Source organism: Salminus brasiliensis, chromosome 2, assembly GCF_030463535.1.
Source record: "Salminus brasiliensis chromosome 2, fSalBra1.hap2, whole genome shotgun sequence".
Taxonomy (NCBI): Eukaryota; Metazoa; Chordata; class Actinopteri; order Characiformes; family Bryconidae; genus Salminus; species Salminus brasiliensis.
This window is the reverse complement of record NC_132879.1, coordinates 10754340-10777023: the sequence shown is the minus strand read 5'-3', so window position 1 is coordinate 10777023 and position 22684 is coordinate 10754340. Positions and strand designations below refer to the sequence as shown.

At 39.9% G+C, this 22684-nt stretch overlaps 1 protein-coding gene across 2 annotated transcripts in view; it reads left to right on the top strand.

The window, feature by feature from the left end:
• Positions 1-21320, top strand: part of anxa6 (annexin A6) — a 29770-nt gene extending 8450 nt beyond the window's left edge. Inside the window, exons 5-25 of one of the 2 annotated variants that reach the window (XM_072674315.1) lie at positions 211-324; positions 3976-4066; positions 4157-4236; positions 5141-5197; positions 5409-5502; positions 6363-6458; positions 6561-6619; positions 7716-7838; positions 8235-8293; positions 8530-8608; positions 10684-10765; positions 10878-10972; positions 11138-11251; positions 12975-13065; positions 14178-14257; positions 15538-15591; positions 16038-16131; positions 17354-17449; positions 17580-17638; positions 19125-19247; positions 20896-21320. In XM_072674315.1, the coding sequence (XP_072530416.1) occupies positions 211-324; positions 3976-4066; positions 4157-4236; positions 5141-5197; positions 5409-5502; positions 6363-6458; positions 6561-6619; positions 7716-7838; positions 8235-8293; positions 8530-8608; positions 10684-10765; positions 10878-10972; positions 11138-11251; positions 12975-13065; positions 14178-14257; positions 15538-15591; positions 16038-16131; positions 17354-17449; positions 17580-17638; positions 19125-19247; positions 20896-20955 (1800 nt within the window). In that variant the 3' untranslated portion in view covers positions 20956-21320. Of the gene's footprint in view, positions 1-210; positions 325-3975; positions 4067-4156; positions 4237-5140; positions 5198-5408; positions 5503-6362; positions 6459-6560; positions 6620-7715; positions 7839-8234; positions 8294-8529; positions 8609-10683; positions 10766-10877; positions 10973-11137; positions 11252-12974; positions 13066-14177; positions 14258-15537; positions 15592-16037; positions 16132-17353; positions 17450-17579; positions 17639-19124; positions 19263-20895 lie in introns of both variants that reach the window. The other variant, XM_072674313.1, reaches the window with a different exon arrangement.
• Positions 21321-22684: the final 1364 nt, after the last annotated feature.

Genomic DNA, 22684 nt, shown 5'->3' with positions numbered 1-22684 from the left:
ATAAAAGACTCTCAGCTAATTACAACATGATTGTTGTTTAGCCTAAAGCAATGTGCTTCATGTGCTGACAATCCAACTTCCAATCAACCACTGTCTGTGCAGGCTTTTTTAGTCTACATTAAGCTTCTGTGTGAGAGATTCATGTGATATCAAAAACTCTGCCTCATCTCCAAATATTTACTGTTGATCTATGAATATCATTCTCTCCAGGACTTGATTGAGGATCTGAAGTATGAACTGACGGGCAAGTTTGAGCGCCTGATCGTCAGTTTAATGAGAACTCCTGCTTATCATGATGCCAAAGAAATCAAGGATGCGATTAAGGTAAGCCAGCAAGTCCAAAGCAGTGGCCACCGATCCTCTTCCTGGAGATCTACACTCTTAAAAAGAGGGGTCCTGGTGTTATTATTCGATCCTTGAGAACTTGGACTGGAGTCCCAGAGAGCACAATTGGCCTCGCTCTCTCTGGGTGGGTAGGATGCCCCTCCCTCTCCCCCATCCCTGAGCACGATGCTAGTCAATATTGGTGTTGGTCTGCTGAAGCAACAGAATTAGAGGTTAGTGTTCTCCTCCAAGTGTGTTGAGCTCCAGTTGTCTTGAGTTAGCATCACTTTAAAATGATGGTGGAGCCTCTTGTGACTTGGAGGAAGCAGGTTGGCCTTCCAGCACTGGTAGTATCGTGTGATGGGGGAGTCCTAGCTAGTGGGTGGGACCTGGAAATGACCAAATAACCAAAAATAAAGGGTTCTTTATATAACTGTGACAGCTCAAAGAACCATTTAAATGCTTAAATGTAAGTTAGGTCTGAGTGTAATCACTAATCGAGCATTTCCGAAGTCAGTAAGTAGATGATCAGGTTAATTAGGGTTGGAATAAACTCTGCTAAAAGGTAGATCTCCAGGAGCTGAAACGCTGCAGCAGCTTAAACTGGGCCGCTCTGAGGTTGATGGTGTTTTCTGCATGGTGTGCATGTTGGTGCTAAGCTTGCGTGGATGGAGAAGTGATCATTTGAATGTGCTTAAGTTCAGTTCTGTTTTATTAAATGTAGATTTCTATTTATACTCACAGGCACTTGTTTATTACAGTATCAGGATTAAGCCTGCTTTCTAATTACATAACAGAAACAGAAGGTTATTACAGTATAATAATCATAAACTGGACTAGATCATCTCAAATATTTGCCAATTTCAGTAATACAATTCGCATAATAATTATAATAATTATAAATAAATGCTGTTTTTGTATTTTATATTTGTGTTATGTTAAAGCAACACTATGTAGCATTTCCCAGCTTAAAATAACACCTTCAGAAGCATGTTGATGCTCCACTGACTTGCAATAGGAGAATAGCGCCGCTGTCATTGCTACTCTGGGCTCAACATGCTGCTAACTGCAGTATGTAACTTTGGAGAAGCGGGCAGGATAATGCCCGCAAGAACTGCTTATCACTGTGTAACCATATTTGTGTAGAATCCTGTAATTGTACTCTACCACCTCAGCCCACATGCTTCTTTCACTGTCAGTGACCGTTCTGTATCTTTCAGCCTGCCCAGAAAAAATGTTTCCTTTAGAAGTGGTTTAATTCTGAAAGTGGGAATTTCCTCTCTGTAGGGGGAGCCCAGGAGCAAGAAATGCAGACTATCCATAGTGTTGCTTTGAAGTCAGCATATACACTTAGTCAAACAACCTCCTTGGGTCATTGTGTTTGTTCTCATTTCTGACTGTTGACTGTATTCTTGCACTGACTGATGTTCTCTATGTATCTGCTTCACTAATGCTGGCATTAGAGCGCGGTAAGTGAATTTTCTTCATCAAGTGGTGTGGATATGGCTCCTGACCAGGCTCTCTGTGGCCTTCTTTAAAGGCCTCTCACCTCCTTTTACATATGCACTGTGACGAATTACAGGTAAAAGCAGGATGAGGTGAATTGGTGCAGAATCAGAACACCCGTGGAATGCTGAGTATCCCTCTGCAAAGTGTGAAGAACTATTAAACATGAATTCACTGATACTGTATGAAATGACACAGGTTTTTGAAGGTGTGAGAACTGCAGAATACATAATACTTTAATTTTACAGTTTAAAAATACAATGTGTCTACCTGTAAAACTCTACATAACATTAGAATAAACCCAAATAAACATAAAGCCAGTGGTCAGTAATTGTGTCTACCTGTTAAACTCTATATAACATTAGAATAAACCCCAATAAACGTAAAGTCAGTGGTCAGTGAGAGTATCTACCTGTAAAATTATATATAACATTGAAAAAACCCAAATAAACATAAAATCAGTGGTCAGTGAGAGTGTCTACCTGTAAAACTCTATATAACATTAGAATAAACCCAAATAAACATAAAGTCAGTGGTCAGTGAGAGTGTGAGATGAGTGAAGTGAAGTCCAGATACTGGATAAACACTTACTGCCCATATAAATGGCTTTTCCCATTTAAAATGTACACTAGGTTGTAGATCATTGCAGTTATCTACTTTCTAGGCAAGTAATGATTGAGAATTTCTCTCAGATATACTGGGTATACTGAGTGAACTATGTAGAAACCACACTGTTTATATACATAGGCCTTGATGCTGAAGTCCAGTCTCTAGTACAAGGAAACATTCATTGTCAATGGACTCCCATTTCAGGTAACCATAAGTAACTGGACCAAATGAAACTAGCATGTTTTCTACTTGATTGCAGATTTCTTCTAAGCAATAAGTCAGTGAACTCTCAGATATCAGCAGGGGCTGGGTTTTCTGACGTTCCTCTAAACCTCTAATGCAGCGGTTTCAGTTCCTTCTAGTTTTGGAGGCTTTTTACGTTCAGTCATGTCTTCAGCAGTGAAATGTTGCTCAGTGAGGTTCACATCAGAACCTGACCTTACGAATGCTCTCGTGAGGCTGAATGCAATCAGATTATCACAGCAATGTTCCCGAATCTAGTGATAAGCCTTCCTTATAGAGCTGAGATAAATCTTATAATTTCCTTAATTTCTGAAGAATCATTGGTTGAGGAGTTGTCCACACAGTATTCTTCTTATTCCACACATGTACTTCAACAGGTTAGTGTTTGTCCACTACTGTGACCATCTGTGGTTTTCCAGGTTGATTTTCAGTGTGTCCTTGCTTCTTTTCAGTGTACACTACAGTTCTTTTTGCCATGTTTGGGCAATTTCTGATTAATCTATTCTAGTTTGTCAGTGTCTTGCTGGCTTCATTACCAGATATGTCTTTGAACAAAAAACAGATTTTAACTCTGGACCTTCATTTCATGAACTAATGATGAAAGCAACACATATCTGGCTAAGAATAACTGAGCAGTCATCTGTCCAATTACTTAGGGTTCCCTGAGATGTATAGTCTATTAAAAGTGTTAATTCACTAAATAACCACATCATTGTCGTTAGACAAGAACCTTGTTTTTCACTTTTTGGCATAATGTGAATCTTTACATTGTATCAAAATTTCCTGATGAATGGACCAATAGAAATGATCCAAACTGATGTGGAATAAAACAAAACGTTGACTTTCCTTGAAAGTTAAGAAGATTCTTTCTTCTCCGGTAAATTTGCTATTTTGTAGATACGAGGTTCTTGCCTGACAGCGACAGTATACTTAACCTCACTGAATTTAAAGCTGGCATTCTGGCCCACAGTGATGTAACTGGAGTGCAGAACAGCAAAAACTGTCCCTCTGTCAATCTGTGATGGACTGAAGTGTATAGCACTGCATGGTTTGCAAAGCAGCTTGTGCAGCGCTGATGCTTATAACAAGCTAGGAGGCTTTTTTATTCAGATGCACATGCTGCACCATGACTGCACTGTCGCAAATGAAGTCTCACATGATAACAGTCGTCAAATCCCTGGTGATATTGCACATCCTTACCTCTGCACTGGAGCAGGACCAGAAACTGACTTGGGGTCAATACTTTTGGTTGGTTAAAAGTTAAAAAGCTTTGTGTAAATATCTCTTCTGCAGGGAGCTGGGACAGATGAGAAATGTCTGATTGAAATACTCGCATCAAGGACTAACCAACAAATCCACGACCTTGTGGCGGCATACAAAGATGGTGAGATCAGCTTGTTCCTGAAAGCATGTTTCAAGAGACACTAATGGTGTGGAATCAGTTCACAGTGCTTGTGTTCGTGTGTGTTCACAGCGTACGGTAGAGACATTGAAGAGGACGTTATTGGAGACACCTCAGGACACTTTAAGAAGATGCTGATTGTTTTGCTCCAGGTTGGTATTTATGATATGTATGTAAGTCCCTTTATTGTTGCCATGAACCTCCCATGAGTTCATGGCAACCTCTAGAATTGATTATGTACTACAGGACAACCCTCAGAATTCTGTATATATTAATATACTAGAATATACATTTTTACTACATTTTACTGCATTTTAATACATTTTTACATTTTACATTGTATATACTACAAGACAGCTTACATAATTCAGTACATACTATAAGAAAACTCTGGAAACCAATATATACTACAAAAAATTATTATATATTACATGAGAACCCATAGAAGTCATTATATACTACAAGACAACCTGCAGAATCCACTTTTTACAACAAGACAAACTACAGAATTCAGTATATAATATACGAAACACTCTAGAAACCAATATATACTATAAACATTTATTATGTAATACATGAGAACCTCTAGAAATCATTAAATTTACTACAAGACAACATCCAAAAGTTATTATATACTACAAGACAACCTGCAGAAGTCATTATGTACTACAAGACTGCCTCCAAAATGCATTATGCACTATAACACAACCTGTAGAACTAGAGTTTATTATATACTACAGAAAAACATCCAGACCTCATTATATACTACAAGACAACCTGCAAATTTCATTATATACTATAAGACAATCTGCAGAGTTCATTATATACTACAAGACAACCTCCAGGTTTCATTTTATACAAAAAGTAAACCTCCAGAGTTATTTATGTACTACAGGACAACATCTGGAATTCAATATATACAACAGGACACACTCTGGACCTCATTATGTACTACAAGACATCTTTCAGAAACGAATCCTGGTATTTGTCTTATAATAATGACTGTTTCTGGACGACTCCATGCTCAGTGATGATGACCTCGTCTTTCTCCCTCAGGGGACCAGAGAAGAAGAAGGTGTGGTGTATGAAGAGCTAGTGGAAGAAGATGCACAGGTAAGTTGTGGCATGTCTCTTTTCTTAAAAGGTGGCTAAAAATGTACTTTCTCTGTTTTAGTTTTACTCAATTTTAGTTTCAGAGATATTTTTACTTATTAATCAACATTAGGCTTAACTTTACTATAAATGCTAAACACTGGTAATAACCAGCACACCACAGGTACCCCACAACACTAGATGTGAGCCGACACTGTGTGTGTGTGTGTAGGCTCTGTACGCTGCTGGTGAAGAACAGTGGGGGACAGATGAGGCGATCTTCATCATGCTCTTGGGGAACCGAAGTGTGACCCACCTTCAACTGGGTACAAAGACACCAAACACACCTAACCACTAAACACACACACTTCTCAGCATACATAACCTCATGCCGGCCTCTTGTAAATGTATACAGTCTCCATGGACTTTCCCAAACAGCTTCTTAAACTGCAACCTTATTGTTCACGTTTGCCTTTGGCATTGACGTCATTCTACTTTGACTATATACACTGATCAGCCACAAGATTAGAACCACTAAATATGAATAACACTGTTCTTTTTATTGCAATGGATGTGACAAAGGGGTGGGATACACTTTTCATAAAGACATAGGTTTAATTATTCTGATTACAGTGGCACCTGCCAATGGACGGGATATATTATTCATCTTATCTTGAAGGTGATGTGTTAAAAACAGATCAAACATAGGAATCTGATCCGCTTTGACAAAGGCCCAACTGTGATGGCTAGACGACTGGGGCAGAGTATTTCCAAAACATCATGCAGGTCTTATGGGGTGTTCCCGGGATGCAGTGGTCAGTACCTACCAAGTACTGACCACTGCATGCAAGATGCAAGTGGGGATCTAAGGCTAGCCCATCTTATCCAATCCCACAAAAGAGCTGCTGTATCACAAACTGCTAAAAAAGTTCAATGCTGGCTTTGGTTTGTAGAGTCAATGCCTTAACAGGTGAGAACATGAGGGGGACTCACACAATATTAGGCAGCTGGTTTTAATGTTATGGCTGATTGGTGTATGCATTTGCTTATTTATGTATTTATCTAATTAAATTGTGCATACATTACATTCCTGGACTGCAGCAGAGCTGGGACAAAACCCTGGATTTTTTCTATGGACCAGAATTTGACGTGTTTGTAACTTCTGTGTGTCTCTGGTGTTGTTCAGTGTTTGACGAGTATCAGAAGATTGCAGAGAAATCCATTGAGGACAGCATTAAGAGCGAACTGTCGGGGGATTTCGAGAGGCTGATGCTGGCTGTTGGTACGCTTCTGTTCTGTGAGCTGTGCTGATATGAGCCGTGTTCATATGAGTTCTGTTGATGTGAGCTCTGTGTGTGTGTTTGTGTGTGTGTGTTTCCCTCAGTGCAGTGTATCAGGAGTCGGCCCATGTTCTTTGCCAAACGGCTCTACAAATCCATGAAGGTAATTGCTGCTCCTGCCAGAACCATTTTAGGCTTTCTCAAGATTGTTTGTGTGTGTGTGCTTATGTGGGGTGTTTTAGGTATGGGAGAAATATTCAGTGCAACACAGAGTAGTGGTGTTTCAGTACTCTACCATGCAACAGATGGAGTAATACGGTATTACCGTATACTGCGGTGTTTATGAAATGCTGACAGTATCAAAAAATTAAGACGGGTCTAAGTTTTGTTCTGTGTATGTAGTACACGGCCAAAATAGGTCATTCATTCTTGTGCATTTAAGAGAGCCACAGGGTAGGGGCGCTCACTGATTGGTGACGTAACGCTCTGAAAACAGGTGGGGGCAAAAAAATGCCTACCGTAGTTGTGATTTTAGCGACATGCTGAGTTTGAGGAAGCAAACTTGGATCAACCAGTCTACTAGTCAAGTCAAGTCAAGTCAAATTTATTTGTATAGCGCTTTTTACAACTGTTGTCATCACAAAGCAGCTTTACATAATTAGTACTTAATAAAGGACTAAATGTTCCTGTAATCAGTCGAAAACACTCCTAAGACCATTCACTCGACCCCGTGCTCTCAGATATGAGGCCTTATCCTCTGAACGTCTGTGATTTGAGCCTTAGTTAGCTGGAACACGGTCTGTGCTCTGGTGTTTAGCCTGCTAGCTAACGTATCAAAGCCTTGATAGCCAGCTACAAATCCAAAGACAGCAGAACCGGCCTCATTTCACAGCTGCTCGACTTCGCTTTCTAAAAGATGAGTTTTTATTGTCTACACCTGTGTTGGCAGCAGTTTGTGGCCACAACTATATGTGTGACCTCGTCGTGATGTCACATGAGGCCAAGTTGTTGTTTTTTTTGGAGGAATAATTTGCAGTCAGTAGTAATAAATATATCACAATACACACATATCTCCATTTTTCAGTGTTTTACTGTTTGACATATTGTGAATGTTTGTTGCCATTGTGTTGTTATGATACTCCAGAGCGCCCTCTGGTGTGCGCTGCTATGCAGCATGTAAATGTTTTACTGTTTAACTATAAGATAACTTCTATCTATTGTAATTAATCCCCCCCTCCCCCTTCTCTCTCTCTGTTCAGGGTTTAGGTACAGCTGACAACACTCTGATCAGAATAATGATTTCCCGCTCTGAGATCGATATGTTGGACATTAGAGAGTGCTTCAGGCTACGCTATGAAAAGTCCCTACACTGCATGATTCAGGTACTGTACTGTACTTTACTGTCAGGTTTTTATTAATATTAGTATAATACTAATAAGAACATAATACTGATAAAAACATGGGTCTTGAACCCCAGTACTGTATTGTGTATGTGACTGAGAAAAGTAATGTGTATAATTTGTGCACATCGTTGTATAAATCAAGTGTGTGTATAAATGTACATCAGTCTGCGCAATATGTAAATAAATAACAATAGAAATAACAGTATAAACTATATAAGAGTTATTGCCAGAAATACATATTGGGTAATTTGGATTGGTTAAGTTTTTTTTTTTTTCATTGCAAATATTGCATATATAAATATATATTGCATATATATATATAAGTACATTTAATGAAATATGTTTATAGTGTAAATGAAAATATTCCTCCAACAGGATGACACATCTGGAGAGTACAAGCGCACTCTGCTGAAGCTGTGCGGCGGAGATGATGAGTAAGTCATGTAATTATTCTATTTTTTTCTCCAATTCCGTCCCCCTCCCATCTTTATATAACCCAAAACCCCTCGTTAGCTCTGTTAGTGCTGTTTTGTCAGCATGAGAGGCATCTATACCATTTTAAGCATTGGGCTTTAATGTTATAGCTAATCTGTGGTCTTAGGAGAGGAGGAAACAATGCTCTCAGCGTTACGAGATAATGGAACAAGGCTTTCTTCTTGTTGTGTTTCAGCATTGCAGGAGAGTTCTTCCCTGAAGCTGCACAGATTGCCTACAAGATGTGGGAAATCAGCGCCATGACCAAAGTCCAGGTTTGGCCCCTCAGTGCAAGCTGTGGCATGCATCAAATGACCTCATATTACCCACACTCACAAACGTGCACACATACGCCTCCCCAGTGACCTCTTGTTAGCTGTTATGGCTGTCCTATCCTGATAAGTCATGCCCTGTGGAGATACAGTAGGGCTTTTGTTGGAGTGCAGATAGCATCAGAATGCCCTTCATTTCACAAATGCGCATCGTGAATTGAGCCGCCACCAGTTCCAGTCACACACTGCCGTCCTTCACCCAGTGTCACCACTAGAGGTCTCCAGAGTTTTCTGTGGTGGGATGGTTAAAATGGTAAAAATAAGTACACTTCCCCTATAGCAGTGGTCCTCTAATCTAAACTAATCCCTGACGATATATGCCCCAACACTAGGAGTAAAGCAATATCTAGGTCCATCTGGGTGTCCCTGTGGACTGCTTAGAGAACTGATTAGATCTGGGCAATGTAAAGCACAGTTTTTTTTTATTGTAAACAGTGTCGTTTTTTTGACATTGTCCCCAATTTTGTCCCCAAATTAGTCATTTCCAAATCTCACCCACTAGCTAGGACCCTATCATACAATGTTATAGGACTGAGAAAGAGAAAGCAAAAGTGTGAGAGAGACATATTCCCCAATTCAATTCAATGTTATGGCTGACTGGTGTATGCACTGAGACTAAACCCTGTAGGTGCTGTGTTTACACAGCCTCTTTCCTGTGCTATCTCAGGCAAAACACCCACTACTGGGTGGACCTGCTGATCTGGACAATGTAAAGCACAGTTTGTTATTGTAAACAGTGTCGAACAATGTTATAGGACTGAGAAAAAGAAAGCAAAAGAGTGAGAGAGACATCTTGAATGAAAAGTAGCTGATATGGAACACTGAGCATACACTTTATGTCCAAATGTTTGTGGACACCCCTTCTAATGTATGCATTCAGCTACTTTAAGTTGCACCTATTGCTGGCACAGATGTGCAAATGCACACACAAAGCTGGTCAAGTACTGCCAATAGAATAGGACTCTCTAGGCAGATAAACATGGATCTGTTGGCACCATGCCTAATGCCAGGCGTGGGCTAGAGGGGTATACAGCCCCCAGCAGCTGAATGCCATCAAATCTTCACAGCAGTGCTCCAGAAAGTAGAAGAAAGCCTTCCCTGGACAGTAGAGACAGTTGCTCCAACAAAAGCAGGATAAACATTTTTATACCCTTAAATAAAATAATGAACAAAATAATAAATGAGCAGATTAAAATCCTTTGTCCATATAGTGTAATATCTGCTCACACATGTTATTGTGTGAATAAACACAGTGTTTCTTTTTTAGCCTTCACTACTATCCTGCTTAGATGGGCATCGAATAAAGAACAGCTTTATTTTAAATCTTGTACTTTTTGGGCATTTTACACAAATGTAATAAGCTATATCAAATCCCTTTCCAATAGCTTGTGGCTGTTTAGGAATTCCTACTACACAAAGCTTCCAGTGCTACCAAGGCTAGCATGTGCTTCCTCTAAGCCACATGAAGCTCCACCCCATCTTTTTAAAATGCCACCAGTATAATGTCATTGGACAGCTGAACACGCTTGGAGGAGAACACTAAGTGCCAGTTGGTATGTCAGTTCTGTTTTGCTGCACTGGCTAGTATCATGTTGAGTGATGGGGAGAGGGTTGCAATCCTACCTTGGGGATCTCCTAATGATAGAGCAAACGCTGTTGGGGACTAAAATCCAATCTAGTTAAATCCAATTAGTGTATTAACACAAGGCCCGTTGTTAGCCACTTCATATTGTTGCATTATAGACAAGTGTCTCTCATTCAGACGCTGCTGCATCATATCAAGTCAAATATGTAAATGTGTGAATCGTCATTTCTGTAATGACTATGGTGCTCTAAACTCAAATGCATGTATGTGGTCCCAGAAAAAGATGTTGCCCAGTTATGACTCCCAAAACAAACAACATCAACAACATCTCAGAATAAGTGTGTGCTGACGTGTCTGTAAATGTCACTGCATGTGTATGTAAGTCCATGTGTGTATTAGGCCTGTTCCTCTCTCTTGCTGTCTCCATCTCCAGTTGAGGGGAACAATCTACCCTTACGCAGACTTTGACCCCGCCAGTGATGCCCAGGACCTGAGAAAAGCCATGAAGGGCTTCGGTGAGGAACATCACTCAGAAATAATCTTTACTAACACCTAATGGGCAGTGTGTCCAAGCTGACTGACCGCAAGCCTCTTCATTAACCCAGCACGAACGTCTGTTCTCTGCAGGGACGGACGAGGACACAATCATTGAGATTGTTGCACGGAGAAGCAATGCTCAGAGACAGGAGATCAGACAGGTCTTCAAATCGCTGCTGGGGCGGGTAAGGCTCTTCACACTGTTGGACTAAAGTAATAGTTCAGTACAAATCTCTAAACACACATTACTGAGGGAAAAATGTGTGAATTGGATTTTCTGCTGAACTTTCACTTTACCTGTTGATCCTAGATATGGGTTTTTGCTGACAAGTTTCTTAACTGCTCTGCAGGACCTGATGGCAGATCTGAAGTCAGAGCTATCCAAGAACCTGTGTCGTCTCATCATGGGCCTGATGATGACCCCAGCAGACTTTGACGCCAAAATGATGAAGAAAGCCATGGAGGTACAGTGGAGCCTCCACTTTTCATAAATGAATAGATTTACTTGCTGCATGTATGTATTTCTATCTGGTTCGAATGGCTCCTGTTAAGGGGTGGGATATCCATATTAGGCAGCATGTGAACAGTCAGTTCCTGAAGTTGATGTGTTGAAGGCAAAAAGCTGGGACAAGAACACAAGGCCCAGATTGTAATGGCTAGAGCATCTCCAAAACATCAGTTGTTAACCACAAGAACTTCTCATGGGTGCTCGAGGCTCATTCATATGATCCATGAAGGCCCTACCTCACAACTTACAGGACTTAAGGGATCTGCTGCTAACGTGGTGCCAGATAATACGTGATGCCTTCAGAGGTCTTGTGGAGTCCATGCCTCGAATGGTCTGGAAAGCTGTTTTGGTGGGGCTCTAAACAGTGTTAGGCGGGTGGTTTTAATGTTATGGCTGACTGGTGTATGCACTAAGACTAAACCCTGTAGGTGCTGTGTTTATGCTCTTGGGAAGATGAGAGCAGCCTCAGAAACGGGACTTTCCTGTGCTATCTCCGGCAAACACCCGCCACTGGGTGGACCTGCTGTCAGGCCTGAATGTCTGCTCTGGTTGGTAGACTGAGAGGCAATGACCTGTCGGACGTAGAGCGGGGGTCATGTGCTGTTTATGTACATGTTACGCACATTCCACACAATCCAAACTTACGATGTTAAAACTAAAGTAAATAGACGCTCAGGCTTATCTGTGAACAGAGCAGCTGCAGGTCAAACTGTACTGATCAGGGTTTTTTTCTGATTGTGGTAGAGGAACCTGTCCCAGTTGCTACACTGCTGTTGAGAAATGAATAGTTTACAGGTTCTATAGACCTGTAACATGCCTGTGTAGTGCATTTTAAGATTTGAGAAACAGTGGTTTATTGTTGCCCTGCTAGCTGAACATGCTGTGGCTTCCACAAACACGCTTTTCACCACTTTCGCTACCCTACGATATTGTATGAATATAATAACAAAAACGATTAATATATCAAGATATTCCAATGTTTTCAATGCTATTATGTGGTTTGTTTACACCAAGAAACATTGTTCATCTCATAACAGTGCATGTGAAGGTCTGGGATATCTCTTAGACAGTAACTGAACAGTCAGTTCTTGTGGTCGACGTGTTGGGATGTGGAAAAATGGTCATTGGACCCATTTCACAAGGACCAGATGTTGTGGCCAAAAAAAGCAAGGGCTTGCGGTCAGCAGTAGGTTAAAGAGGGACAAACCACAATCGGACCATAGCCCATTAATGCAGGAGGGCAGCGAAGGCTATCCCATCTAGGCCGAACTGACAGAAGAGGTACAGCCGCACAAGTCTTAGAAATGTGTAATGATGGTTACGGGAGGAATGTGTCACGCAACACAGTGCAGCGCCCGTTTCAGCGTGGCTGCTTGCTGGTCAGAGTGCCCATGCTAACCCCTGTCCACTGCAGAAAGCACCTTGTATGCATTGCATACCTGCTTGAGGCGCTTGAACAAGTCACACAGAACAAAGTATTTGCACTTCATTACTTGACACCTCTGGTATACACCATATACCTGCGTATAAGCACCACTATACTAGAGAACTAAAAAGTCCTGGACTCTGCCAGCACAGAATTGTCCAGTGGTCCAATCATTTGTTTTGCACTTGGTTCTACATTCTCAGTAGTTTTGGAATTCTAATGTGATAAATCTGTCTTGTGTGTATTTCCACAGGGAGCTGGAACAGACGAACACGCTTTAATTGAGATTCTGGTGACCAGGAGCAACCAGGAGATCCAGGCCATGTGTGCTGCTTATCAGAAAGGTAAGAGAAAGGTGACCATGAAAGGAATCTCTCAAGAGCATGAAAAACTCATTATAGGTCGTGGTGAAAGAATGACTCCTCTAAGTCAGGAGAACCTCGCTCGGGTCCTGGAGGTCATGGAGTGCAGTTTAGTGATGTCCCTGCTCTAACACACCTACTGAACTTGGTCATTAAACTAGTAGTCAGATCAAGTGTGAAAGATCAAGTGTTTCTGTCTCCAGCTATTTTTGAAAGGCAATATCTGTTTTACCAGTAGTGTCCTCCAGAGGGCAGCAGCAGTACATCCTGCAGATTGCACAACTATATCACCACCAGAGTCAATAATTCACTGTGCTATTAAGCTTTAGTTATACATATACATCTTTTTGAACCAGGCACTAAGCTCTGAACCCAAGCAACCCAAACCATCGTTCTCGAAGGTAAAGATAGTGCATAGTAAAGTACATCATAAAGATGATCTTAAAGGGCCCATCTCCCACACTTTCCTTGTCCTCTTGTGACGTTCATGTGGGTTTATGAACCAAAAACAAAATTAATTTTACATAACTAAACTATAAATTCATTATATACATCTTGTAAAAGTCATTGATTTTTTGATTTTTTTGTGAGGACCAATTATAACATGTGTGCAGCTCTAGGTTTTTGACTGATCATATTTGGTGTTCTTTTCACACAACCAGTTTCCCCAACTTTTCTTTATATTTTTTAATTAAACAAGCTGTTACTGTGATGGATATAAGATAAATGAGCTCTGATTGGCTGGCCTGTTATTTGCCTCATTTAAAAAGCACTCTTTACAGGCAACTTTACAAGAGAAGAAAAAAACTTTGTTAACTTTCAATGGATTCCAATATAAAATATTTTACATATATATATATATATATATATATATATATATATATTTGATTTATATGTAGATACCAGGTTTTTGTGTGACAGTGATGTTATAGGGATTGTATCAGCTAACTTTCTGTTTTGAAATCTTAAGTGTTTACATGCATGTTTTATACTACATTTAAACTCCTTTTTTTATAACTAGCTCTTTAAAGTTATATTAAATCTACCACCTCAAACGACTCTTTGGAAAGTGTATGTGTATAATTTCCTCCCAGCTTTTAAGAAGAGCTTGGAGGATGCCATTCGCTCCGACACCTCAGGACACTTCTGTCGGATCCTGGTTTCCCTGGCACAGGTAGGCAGTTACTCAAAATGAGTTATCATTATTTTGTGTAAAAAAAAATGTTGGAAACACTTTCCTGTAGGGAACCAATAACAAGGCTGTATGACCCCTACATGACACCTGACAACAAAAAACCTACAGAAACTATCAATCAGACTTATATTTATGCATTGATATAACAATCAGATCAAATACAAAATGATTTTACTGACAAAATATAACATTACAATAGCTTTAAACATAATAAGATAAAAAAAGATAAATTATTGGAAATGATACAGGAAATAAACAAAGTGCTAATGTTGTAAAATGTCAATAAATAAACAGAATAAAAACTAAAATCTATCAGTAATAAAATGTAGAAATTAAAATAGAATAAAGATAATAATGGTAAACTAGCGAGAGTAAATAAAATGAACTACAGGCTAAACTAAACATACATATTTATAAAGGCATATTCCAACGAGCACTAGATGTCAGCACCTTTTGGGGGTGAAACAACCTCGAAATGGTCAAAAACAGACTTTATGACAACTGACACTTGTTATAATTAGCCTAGGTTTGTGTAGGTTCACAGTTATCATGCAAGGCTGATGTACTGTATGTGTGATGAAGTCTTATCATTCAGTCAATCAATCAACCAACCTTTATTTAAACTCAGACTACATTGAGGGAGACCCTCATTTACAATGTAGCTGAGCCATTGCATAAAATATAGAAATTAAAATAAGGAAATTAATAATTAATTAAGATATAAAACAAATAAGATCAATTATAATTGTTAATCTCATTTTAATAAACCACAATAATAGCACAATGAGAGCAAAGAGCAACAAACATAGATAATAAATAAATAAATACATACATAAAAGCATGAAAACATAAAACAGTAGTTATGCAGATATTAACAATATATATTTTTTTATTTATTAAGATAAAATAATGATAAAAAAGGTAAACTACAGATAAAAGGCAACTACAATGTGTCGAAAATAAATAAGCCCTGAGCTCTGATCAGCTGGCCTGTATTGTGCCTCATGTGAAAAAAGCACTGAAACACTCCAGAGAACTTGTATGAATGGGTGGAGCTAAACTGCTGTAGGCTGAATAGGTGTAAGTAGATGCATGTTTAATAAGATAAGTCAAAGAGCCAAAAACTAAACTAAATCTTAACAAATTCACATACAGTGATATCTAGAACCAAACCAGTGAAGAATTGTGGCCCACATTAAAGTGGTCCTACAGTGTTTATATCTGCAAGCTAATTCAGTCACACTGACTGTGTGTTTCAGGGAGCCCGTGAAGAAGGCCCTGCTGACATGGACAAAGCAACGGAAGATGCCCAAGTAAGTAAGATGTCTCCAGGTTCTACTCCAGTGTTGTTTATTGCTGTTGACAGAGGCCAGAGACACATATTGTGAAACTGGGTTCGTGGGTTAGTGAGCTAATTTTGGGTGCAAGTTCACATAGTTCTAAGTTTAGCTGAAAAAACGGAACTTGGTATTTAATCTGAGGCTTCCTCAAAGGAGTGCTTCACCCAAAACACTAACATTTATGACGAGTGAAAGTCACTGTTGTCAGGGGGGATTGGTTCACATGACCTTGTTTGCATAACTCCAACAGGCCTCTAATAGTGTTAATTCATTATTAGTGTGAGGGCCTTTTAATGGGTCCTTTAAATAGAACCAGTTAGATCACTAGTCTGCAAATCAAACGTCAGCAAGTAATCCCCTCTCAGAAACAGCAATCATGAGTCAACACTGGATTTACTACGTCTCTTCTCTTTTCTCAGGCCCTGGCCGACGCATGCAATGCTGACTCTGACGAGATGATTGATAAGTTCATGAGTATTCTGTGCACACGGAGTTTCCCTCACCTGAGAAGAGGTAGAGAAAACACACTTAGTTAAAAGTTAGTACAATGTAGCTAGTACAATGAATACACCAGACCAAGACAAATTAGAAGCATTCATAAAAATAATGAAACTCTATCTAACATTAGAATAAACCCAAATAAACATAAAGTCAGTGGTCAGTGAGAGTGTCTACCTGTAAAACACTATATAACATTAGAATAAACCCAAATAAACATAAAGTCAGTGGCCAGTGAGAGTGTCTACCTGTAAAACTCTATATAACATTAGAATAAACCCTAATAAACATAAAGTCAGTGGTCAGTGAGAGTGTATACCTGTAAAACTCTATATAACATTAGAATAAACCCTAATAAACATAAAGTCAGTGGTCAGTGAGAGTGTCTACCTGTAAAACTCTATATAACATTAGAATAAACCCTAATAAACATAAAGTCAGTGGTCAGTGAGAGTGTATACCTGTAAACTCTATATAACATTAGAATAAACCCTAATAAACATAAAGTCAGTATTCAGTGAGAGTGTCTACCTGTAAAACTCCCTAAACCTTCTGTTACAAATGAAGAAAATGTGTTTTTACTCCTTGCTGCTCATCGTATAGCAAAACACTACCTGGTAAATGCAGGTCACTGCAGTCAGTGACCCAGAATTAAACATGTAGCCTAGATACATTTTCCTGCTTTAACTACTCTGAGCAACCTGCGCTTTTCAAAACGTCACTGAAGTCCTGACCAGCTGGAGAAATTGCTTGACTCTAGATACTGAGAAAAAAGAAAAAAAATTCTATCTTTTGTTTCCAACCAAAAAATGCAAGCAGTATAAACAAGAGCATTACTGCAATATTTGATGTCATTAATTTAGCAAACATGATGAGGTTGATGTGGTTGGTGTAGCATAGTGGATAACTACACTGCCTTTCCCTTGGCAGACTATGGTAAATTAGTATTCCCAGGCTGGGCATGCCAACCTTTCTACACCATTAAGAGTCCTTGGGTAAGACTCTTAACTCTACATGCTCCTACCTGTGTAACCTGATTCAGATGTAAGCCATTCTGGATAAGAGTGTCAGCTGAATGCCATAAATGTAAATGTAATGATTGTGTTTCAACAAAAATGCCATGTCAAAGATCCTTAGACTTTCTCTGAAGGCCTTGAAGGCCCTGAGACTTCCCCACTGCTGACAGCACAGATACGGCCGCAAATGCAAACGCTGACTGGTTGTATTTTCTCCATAGTGTTCCAGGAGTTTGTCAGGTGCTCAAACAAGGACATTGAACAGATCATCAAGAAGGAGATGTCTGGGGACGTCAAAAATGCCATGTTTGCTATTGGTAAGAAGCACTCCACTCTGTGTGATGTGAAACCACCTGAAAAGCAGGAAATCCTCGTTTGTCATTTGACGGCTCTGCCTGTAAGTGTTGTAAAGGTCATTATTTTACAGTAAGGACATTTTTCTTTCAGTGAGGAGCGTGAAGAACCAGCCCTCATACTTTGCGGACCGTCTGTACAAAGCCATGAAGGTACAACCATATTCACAACTATGTATTAACATCAATTCTGTAGGCCTCTCACTTTAAGTGCCAGGAGGTCCTCTATCAGTGAGGTCTGCTAGTGCCTGTAGAATGATTTAGAAAATAGTGCATGTTTCAATGCATGCCTATGCCTATTATTGTATATTTTATTGAAGAAGCCTGTTGGCCTACTAGCTGTTCAATTAGTATCAGTATTTCTATAGCACTTTTTAAAACGAACATTGTCACCAAGCTAGTGGCAAAAGTGGCAAGGAAAAAACCCTTAGATTGAGAGGAAGCGACCTTGAGATATACATGTTTACTAGAACTGCATTAAAACCTGACTTTACAATTCAGTGAAAATCATAAAATCCCCTTATTGCTGAACATTTTCCTTAATTAAACCTATCTAAACTTTGTTGTGGCAGCTAGCTGCTTGTACAGTCTTCAGTCTTCAGCCCTCAGTACTACCTTTAGCACTTTAGTGTTGTCCTGGTAGTAACATTGTAGTGCTGATTTTAGCACTTCAGTACTACCTCTCAGCAATAACTCATTTCATACTAATATTAGCATAAAAACATTAGCAAAGAAATAGTTCAAATAGATCAAATTAGCATAATTAATTACTGACTGGTCCCAGATGCAGTCAAAGACCCAAGTTAATGTTTGGTATCTGACGTGTGTTTTATTGGTTTAAAATAAGAGATGGTAGGCTAATGTTGCTAACAAACACTAGATGTAGACTGTCACCAATATATCTCTGTCAGTACATATCAACATGTTCAAAAAGTTGCTGCATTAAAAATCTATGGGTAGAAAAAAGATGTAAACAATAATACTGCATGCTTAGATGTCATTGAAACAACTAAGGTCTCCTCTAAATCTCATCCCCACTATTCAGCTATGCAGAGATGCCTGTATTTGTGTTTATGGACTAAAGCCAGTGTTTCCTGTGCAAAACAAATAAAGATCTGAACGCTTTTTGACAGGGTTGAGAGGCCCTTTTTGGGTGTATATTTACAGAGATTAGATGGTGACAGTCTAAGTCCAGTGTTCATTAGCAATGTTAGCCTAGCATGTACCTTTCTAAACTAAATCAGGGGTCAGTGGTCCCCCATGTTCATTTGCTTTTTCTCCAAACGGTTTCTTTAGCCCTTGTGTTGTCTTAGCATGCTGTATACTACTTTCTTTAATGTTGGGCTCACTCTAGGAAAAGTCATTCAATTTCAAGCTAAAAAAAAGACCCCTAAATGGTGTTTTCTCTGCTGCTAAACGTAGTTGCGGGTCATATTTGACCCTCAAGACAACACAAGGGTTTTTAGTCCTTGGGGTCTGGTGTCCTACAGAATCCCTATTACTCAGTACTTTTTATACTGCATGCTATGTTGTAGCTGTGGTCACTAATTTCAAAAGGGGAAGCTCAATGTATGTTGTTTTGTGGGGCCCCCAGTTCTGTATTGATGTGGGTGTGGTTCCATTCTCTGTCTCTCATAAGGGCCTTGGTACTGATGACAGAGCTCTGATCCGCATCATGGTGTCCCGTTCCGAGGTTGACCTCTTCAACGTCCGCAAGGAATTCAAGGAGACGCACGACGCCTCCCTCCACGAATTCATCCAGGTAGAGACCCTTGTCGTAAGTGTTCTTCTCCTTGTCTCTCGGTGGCACTAGCCATGGCCCGTGTGATGGGTGTATGAATGAAGAGACTGTGTCTGTCTGTGTGTGAGGACATCCTGTACCCTGTGGTGTCTCGCTGTGAACGTTGCACATCCTCATTTTGGTCTGGGTGGAGGGGAACGGAGAGCTCGGCAGGTTTCTGCGGTGTACATGCTCAGCTGTTTAGGAATTTCCCCAGTGCACTTCCTCTCTCTCTCTGCACAGCGTTTGATTGGTGTTAAGCGTTGTGACAGGAAGTGCTCTGTAACAGGTCTATACTGGCTCTACCATCAAAACCCCCTTTGAAGATAAATAATAACCTTCATGCTATCTACGATGAATTTTTTTTTTTCAGTGTTGACACTGATAGGTTGTGGTACAATAGTGTGAAATGAAGAACAGAGGCTATCAATGACATATAAAACACACTTAAAGCAGCAGATGTAGGAAAACATTGTGCATCGTGGTTGACTGCAAAGATCCCGCAATGATAGAGATGTTTATTAAGCTTTCCGTAAACAAGTGTGTATGTTTGAGTGAGAAGGACATGCTTAAATGCTCCGCACTAGAGCTACACACACACACATATATATATATATTACGATATAAAAATGTTCCATATTGCCCTGCTCTAGTTGGAAGCATTCCTTTGAGTCCAACCCAATCCTAGTCCAACCACTGACATGATTGAGTACCTCCAGATCCAGTTAGTGGAAAGTCCACTGAAGGAACCTGACAACTAGTTTGAGACGACTTGCTTTGTGACATGGTCCATCATCATGCTGGAAGTAGCCGTTAGAAAAGTGGCCATGAAGGAATGGACATCGTCTGCAACGGTAGTCAAACAGGTTGCAGCATTTAAGCAACAATTGATTGGTATTAACAGTGCAAAGTGGACCAAGAACACATTCTCCACACCATTACACCACCTCCACCAGCCTGGACTGGTCACTCAAGGCAGGTTGGGTCCATGGATTCATACTGACCCTACTATCCGTGTCACTAAGCAGAAATCCAGATTAATCAGACCTGGCTAGGCTTTTCTAGTCTTCAGCTGTGCACTTTTGGTGAGCCTGCACCCACTGCAGCCTCAGCTTATTGTTCTTGGCTGACAGAAGTGGAACCCGATGTGGTCTTCTGCTGTTTGTAGCCCATCCACCTCAAGGTTGAACGTGCTGTACATTCTGAGATGTGTTTTTTTTTCTGCTCACCACAATTGTACAGAGTGGTTATCTGAGTTACTGTAGCCTTTCTGTCATTCTGAGGAAACTCTAAAGACTGTTATGCTCAACAAGCCTGCCTGGCATCAAGAGATCACTGAGATCCTCATTCTTACGTACGGCTGCATGCCTGTATCTGCACGGCTGTATGCGTTGCACTGCTGCCACACGATTGGCGGATTAGAAAGCTGGATAAATGAGTAGCTGCACAGGCCTTCTTGATAAAGTGCTATAAAGTGTCTGAAGTCTGTACAGTATGTATGAACTTGCAGATTTGATCTGTTGTAGCTTTAGTGCTGTTGTGAGTTGTCACGGTTCTTCTGCAGAGCTGCATGTTGGCACTGGGTTGCTGGGAGCTGCTTTACTGTATTTGGTTTGTGCTCTGTTTCCAGGGGGACACTTCAGGAGACTACCGTAAGACTCTGCTAATACTGTGTGGTGGTGAGGATTAGAACCCTGGATTGCGTTGATCTAGCTGACTCTCCGCTACATCGCGACCCAGCCCTGTACCACTGAGGTCAACTATGTTCGCCCTGTACTTCTGCCTCTGCCACCGCCGCCACGCTCGTGCCAAAGCTGGTAACCATCTGACTCTGCACTCTTTGGACAAACTCAGCCAAAGTCACCAGTGTTTTGCAAATGATGTGATTTTTCTTTTTTTACTGTTTCCAATGTTGGTTTTATGTTAATATGTGAGATAAAGAAACTGCTTGGCTTTGAAACCGGTCCACTGTAGCTGTTGTGAAAGGTCAAAATCAAAATGACAACGTGGGACTAAAGTGAAACTGCCTTAAAATAAACATACTGGTCCTGTTATTTTGTTGGTGTTGGGTTTCATTCATTTTCCACCACTGGCCTTCTTCGTAGACAGCGGGAATCATCCTTGTTTTGTACCGTGAAGTACTGTATTTCTGAGTGAAAAATGCACCAGACTTGATAGCGATAGTGGAAGGAGATAAAATATGAAATAATTGGTTAATATTATTTAGCCCCACCCACTGGTGCATGGTCCAAAGTCGTTATATTGAGATAACAGAAAAGCAAGAAATGATATAACGTCACAATTTTATAAAACACACACAGACGCAATGATTTTCCTTCTGTCTTGTGATGTCCACAGAAGGTCTCGTGATGATTGTGAGAGGAGGAGCTGAAACAATCATATAATTGGTTCATATAATTGTGCCCTGCCGACATCATCATGGTGACCAATCAGAAGACTTACATAGATATTTTTCTGTACTGTAATGTTCTGTATTTCCACATGATAAATGCACCATTTATATATCATAAATGACATTTTACATTTACATTTATGGCATTTAGCTGACGCTCTTATCCAGAGCGACTTACAAGGTTACACGTATTACAGAGGTGGGCCAATGTAGTGTTAGCAGTCTTGCCCAAGGACTCTTATTGGTGTAGCGCAGCATAGCCACGGGAATCGAACCCCAGTCTCCCACATGGTATGGTAGCTCACTGGCAGGTAGTGGTGTTATCTGTTGCGCCACACCAACCACCAACCACCAAAATGACTTAATTATACTATTATATGGTTACTGGTGGATGGTGACAATATAAATGTTTTTTAAATTATATAATAATAATGATGAATCAGGCTTAGGATCAGTAACTAACAAGGTAAAAGAAAAAGTATATTTTGATATAAACCTTAAAAACTATTATAGTCATAATTGAATAAAATACACTTCCACTTCCAAAAGCTGCCTTTCCTTCTGAACCATGACATACTGTAGTACAGGGTGCAAAATGCACCAGAGTTTCTTTTGATGATAGTGGGAGAAACATGATATAGTGGGTTAATGTTTTTTTTGCCCCACCCACTGGTGCATGATTATGTCATCGCCAAACAGAAGCTAAAGTTATAATAAATTCCTGAGACAGAAAAACTTTTATTTTGATTATTGTAAATTATTGTTAGTAGACATTTTTAAAGGATTTTTGGAGTTTCCACAAATGCAAAAAAAAAAATCAAATCCAGATTACAGATACAGATTTTATACCATTCATAAGCATTAAAGAACATTATAAAGTCATTTCTGATAGCTTAGGCTAGTAATCCTAAAATGGCAGTGATCTAAGATGTTTTAGTACATGAAGTAAATGACATTATATTGACATTACAATCTTTACATAACACAAAAATGGTGATATACAGCG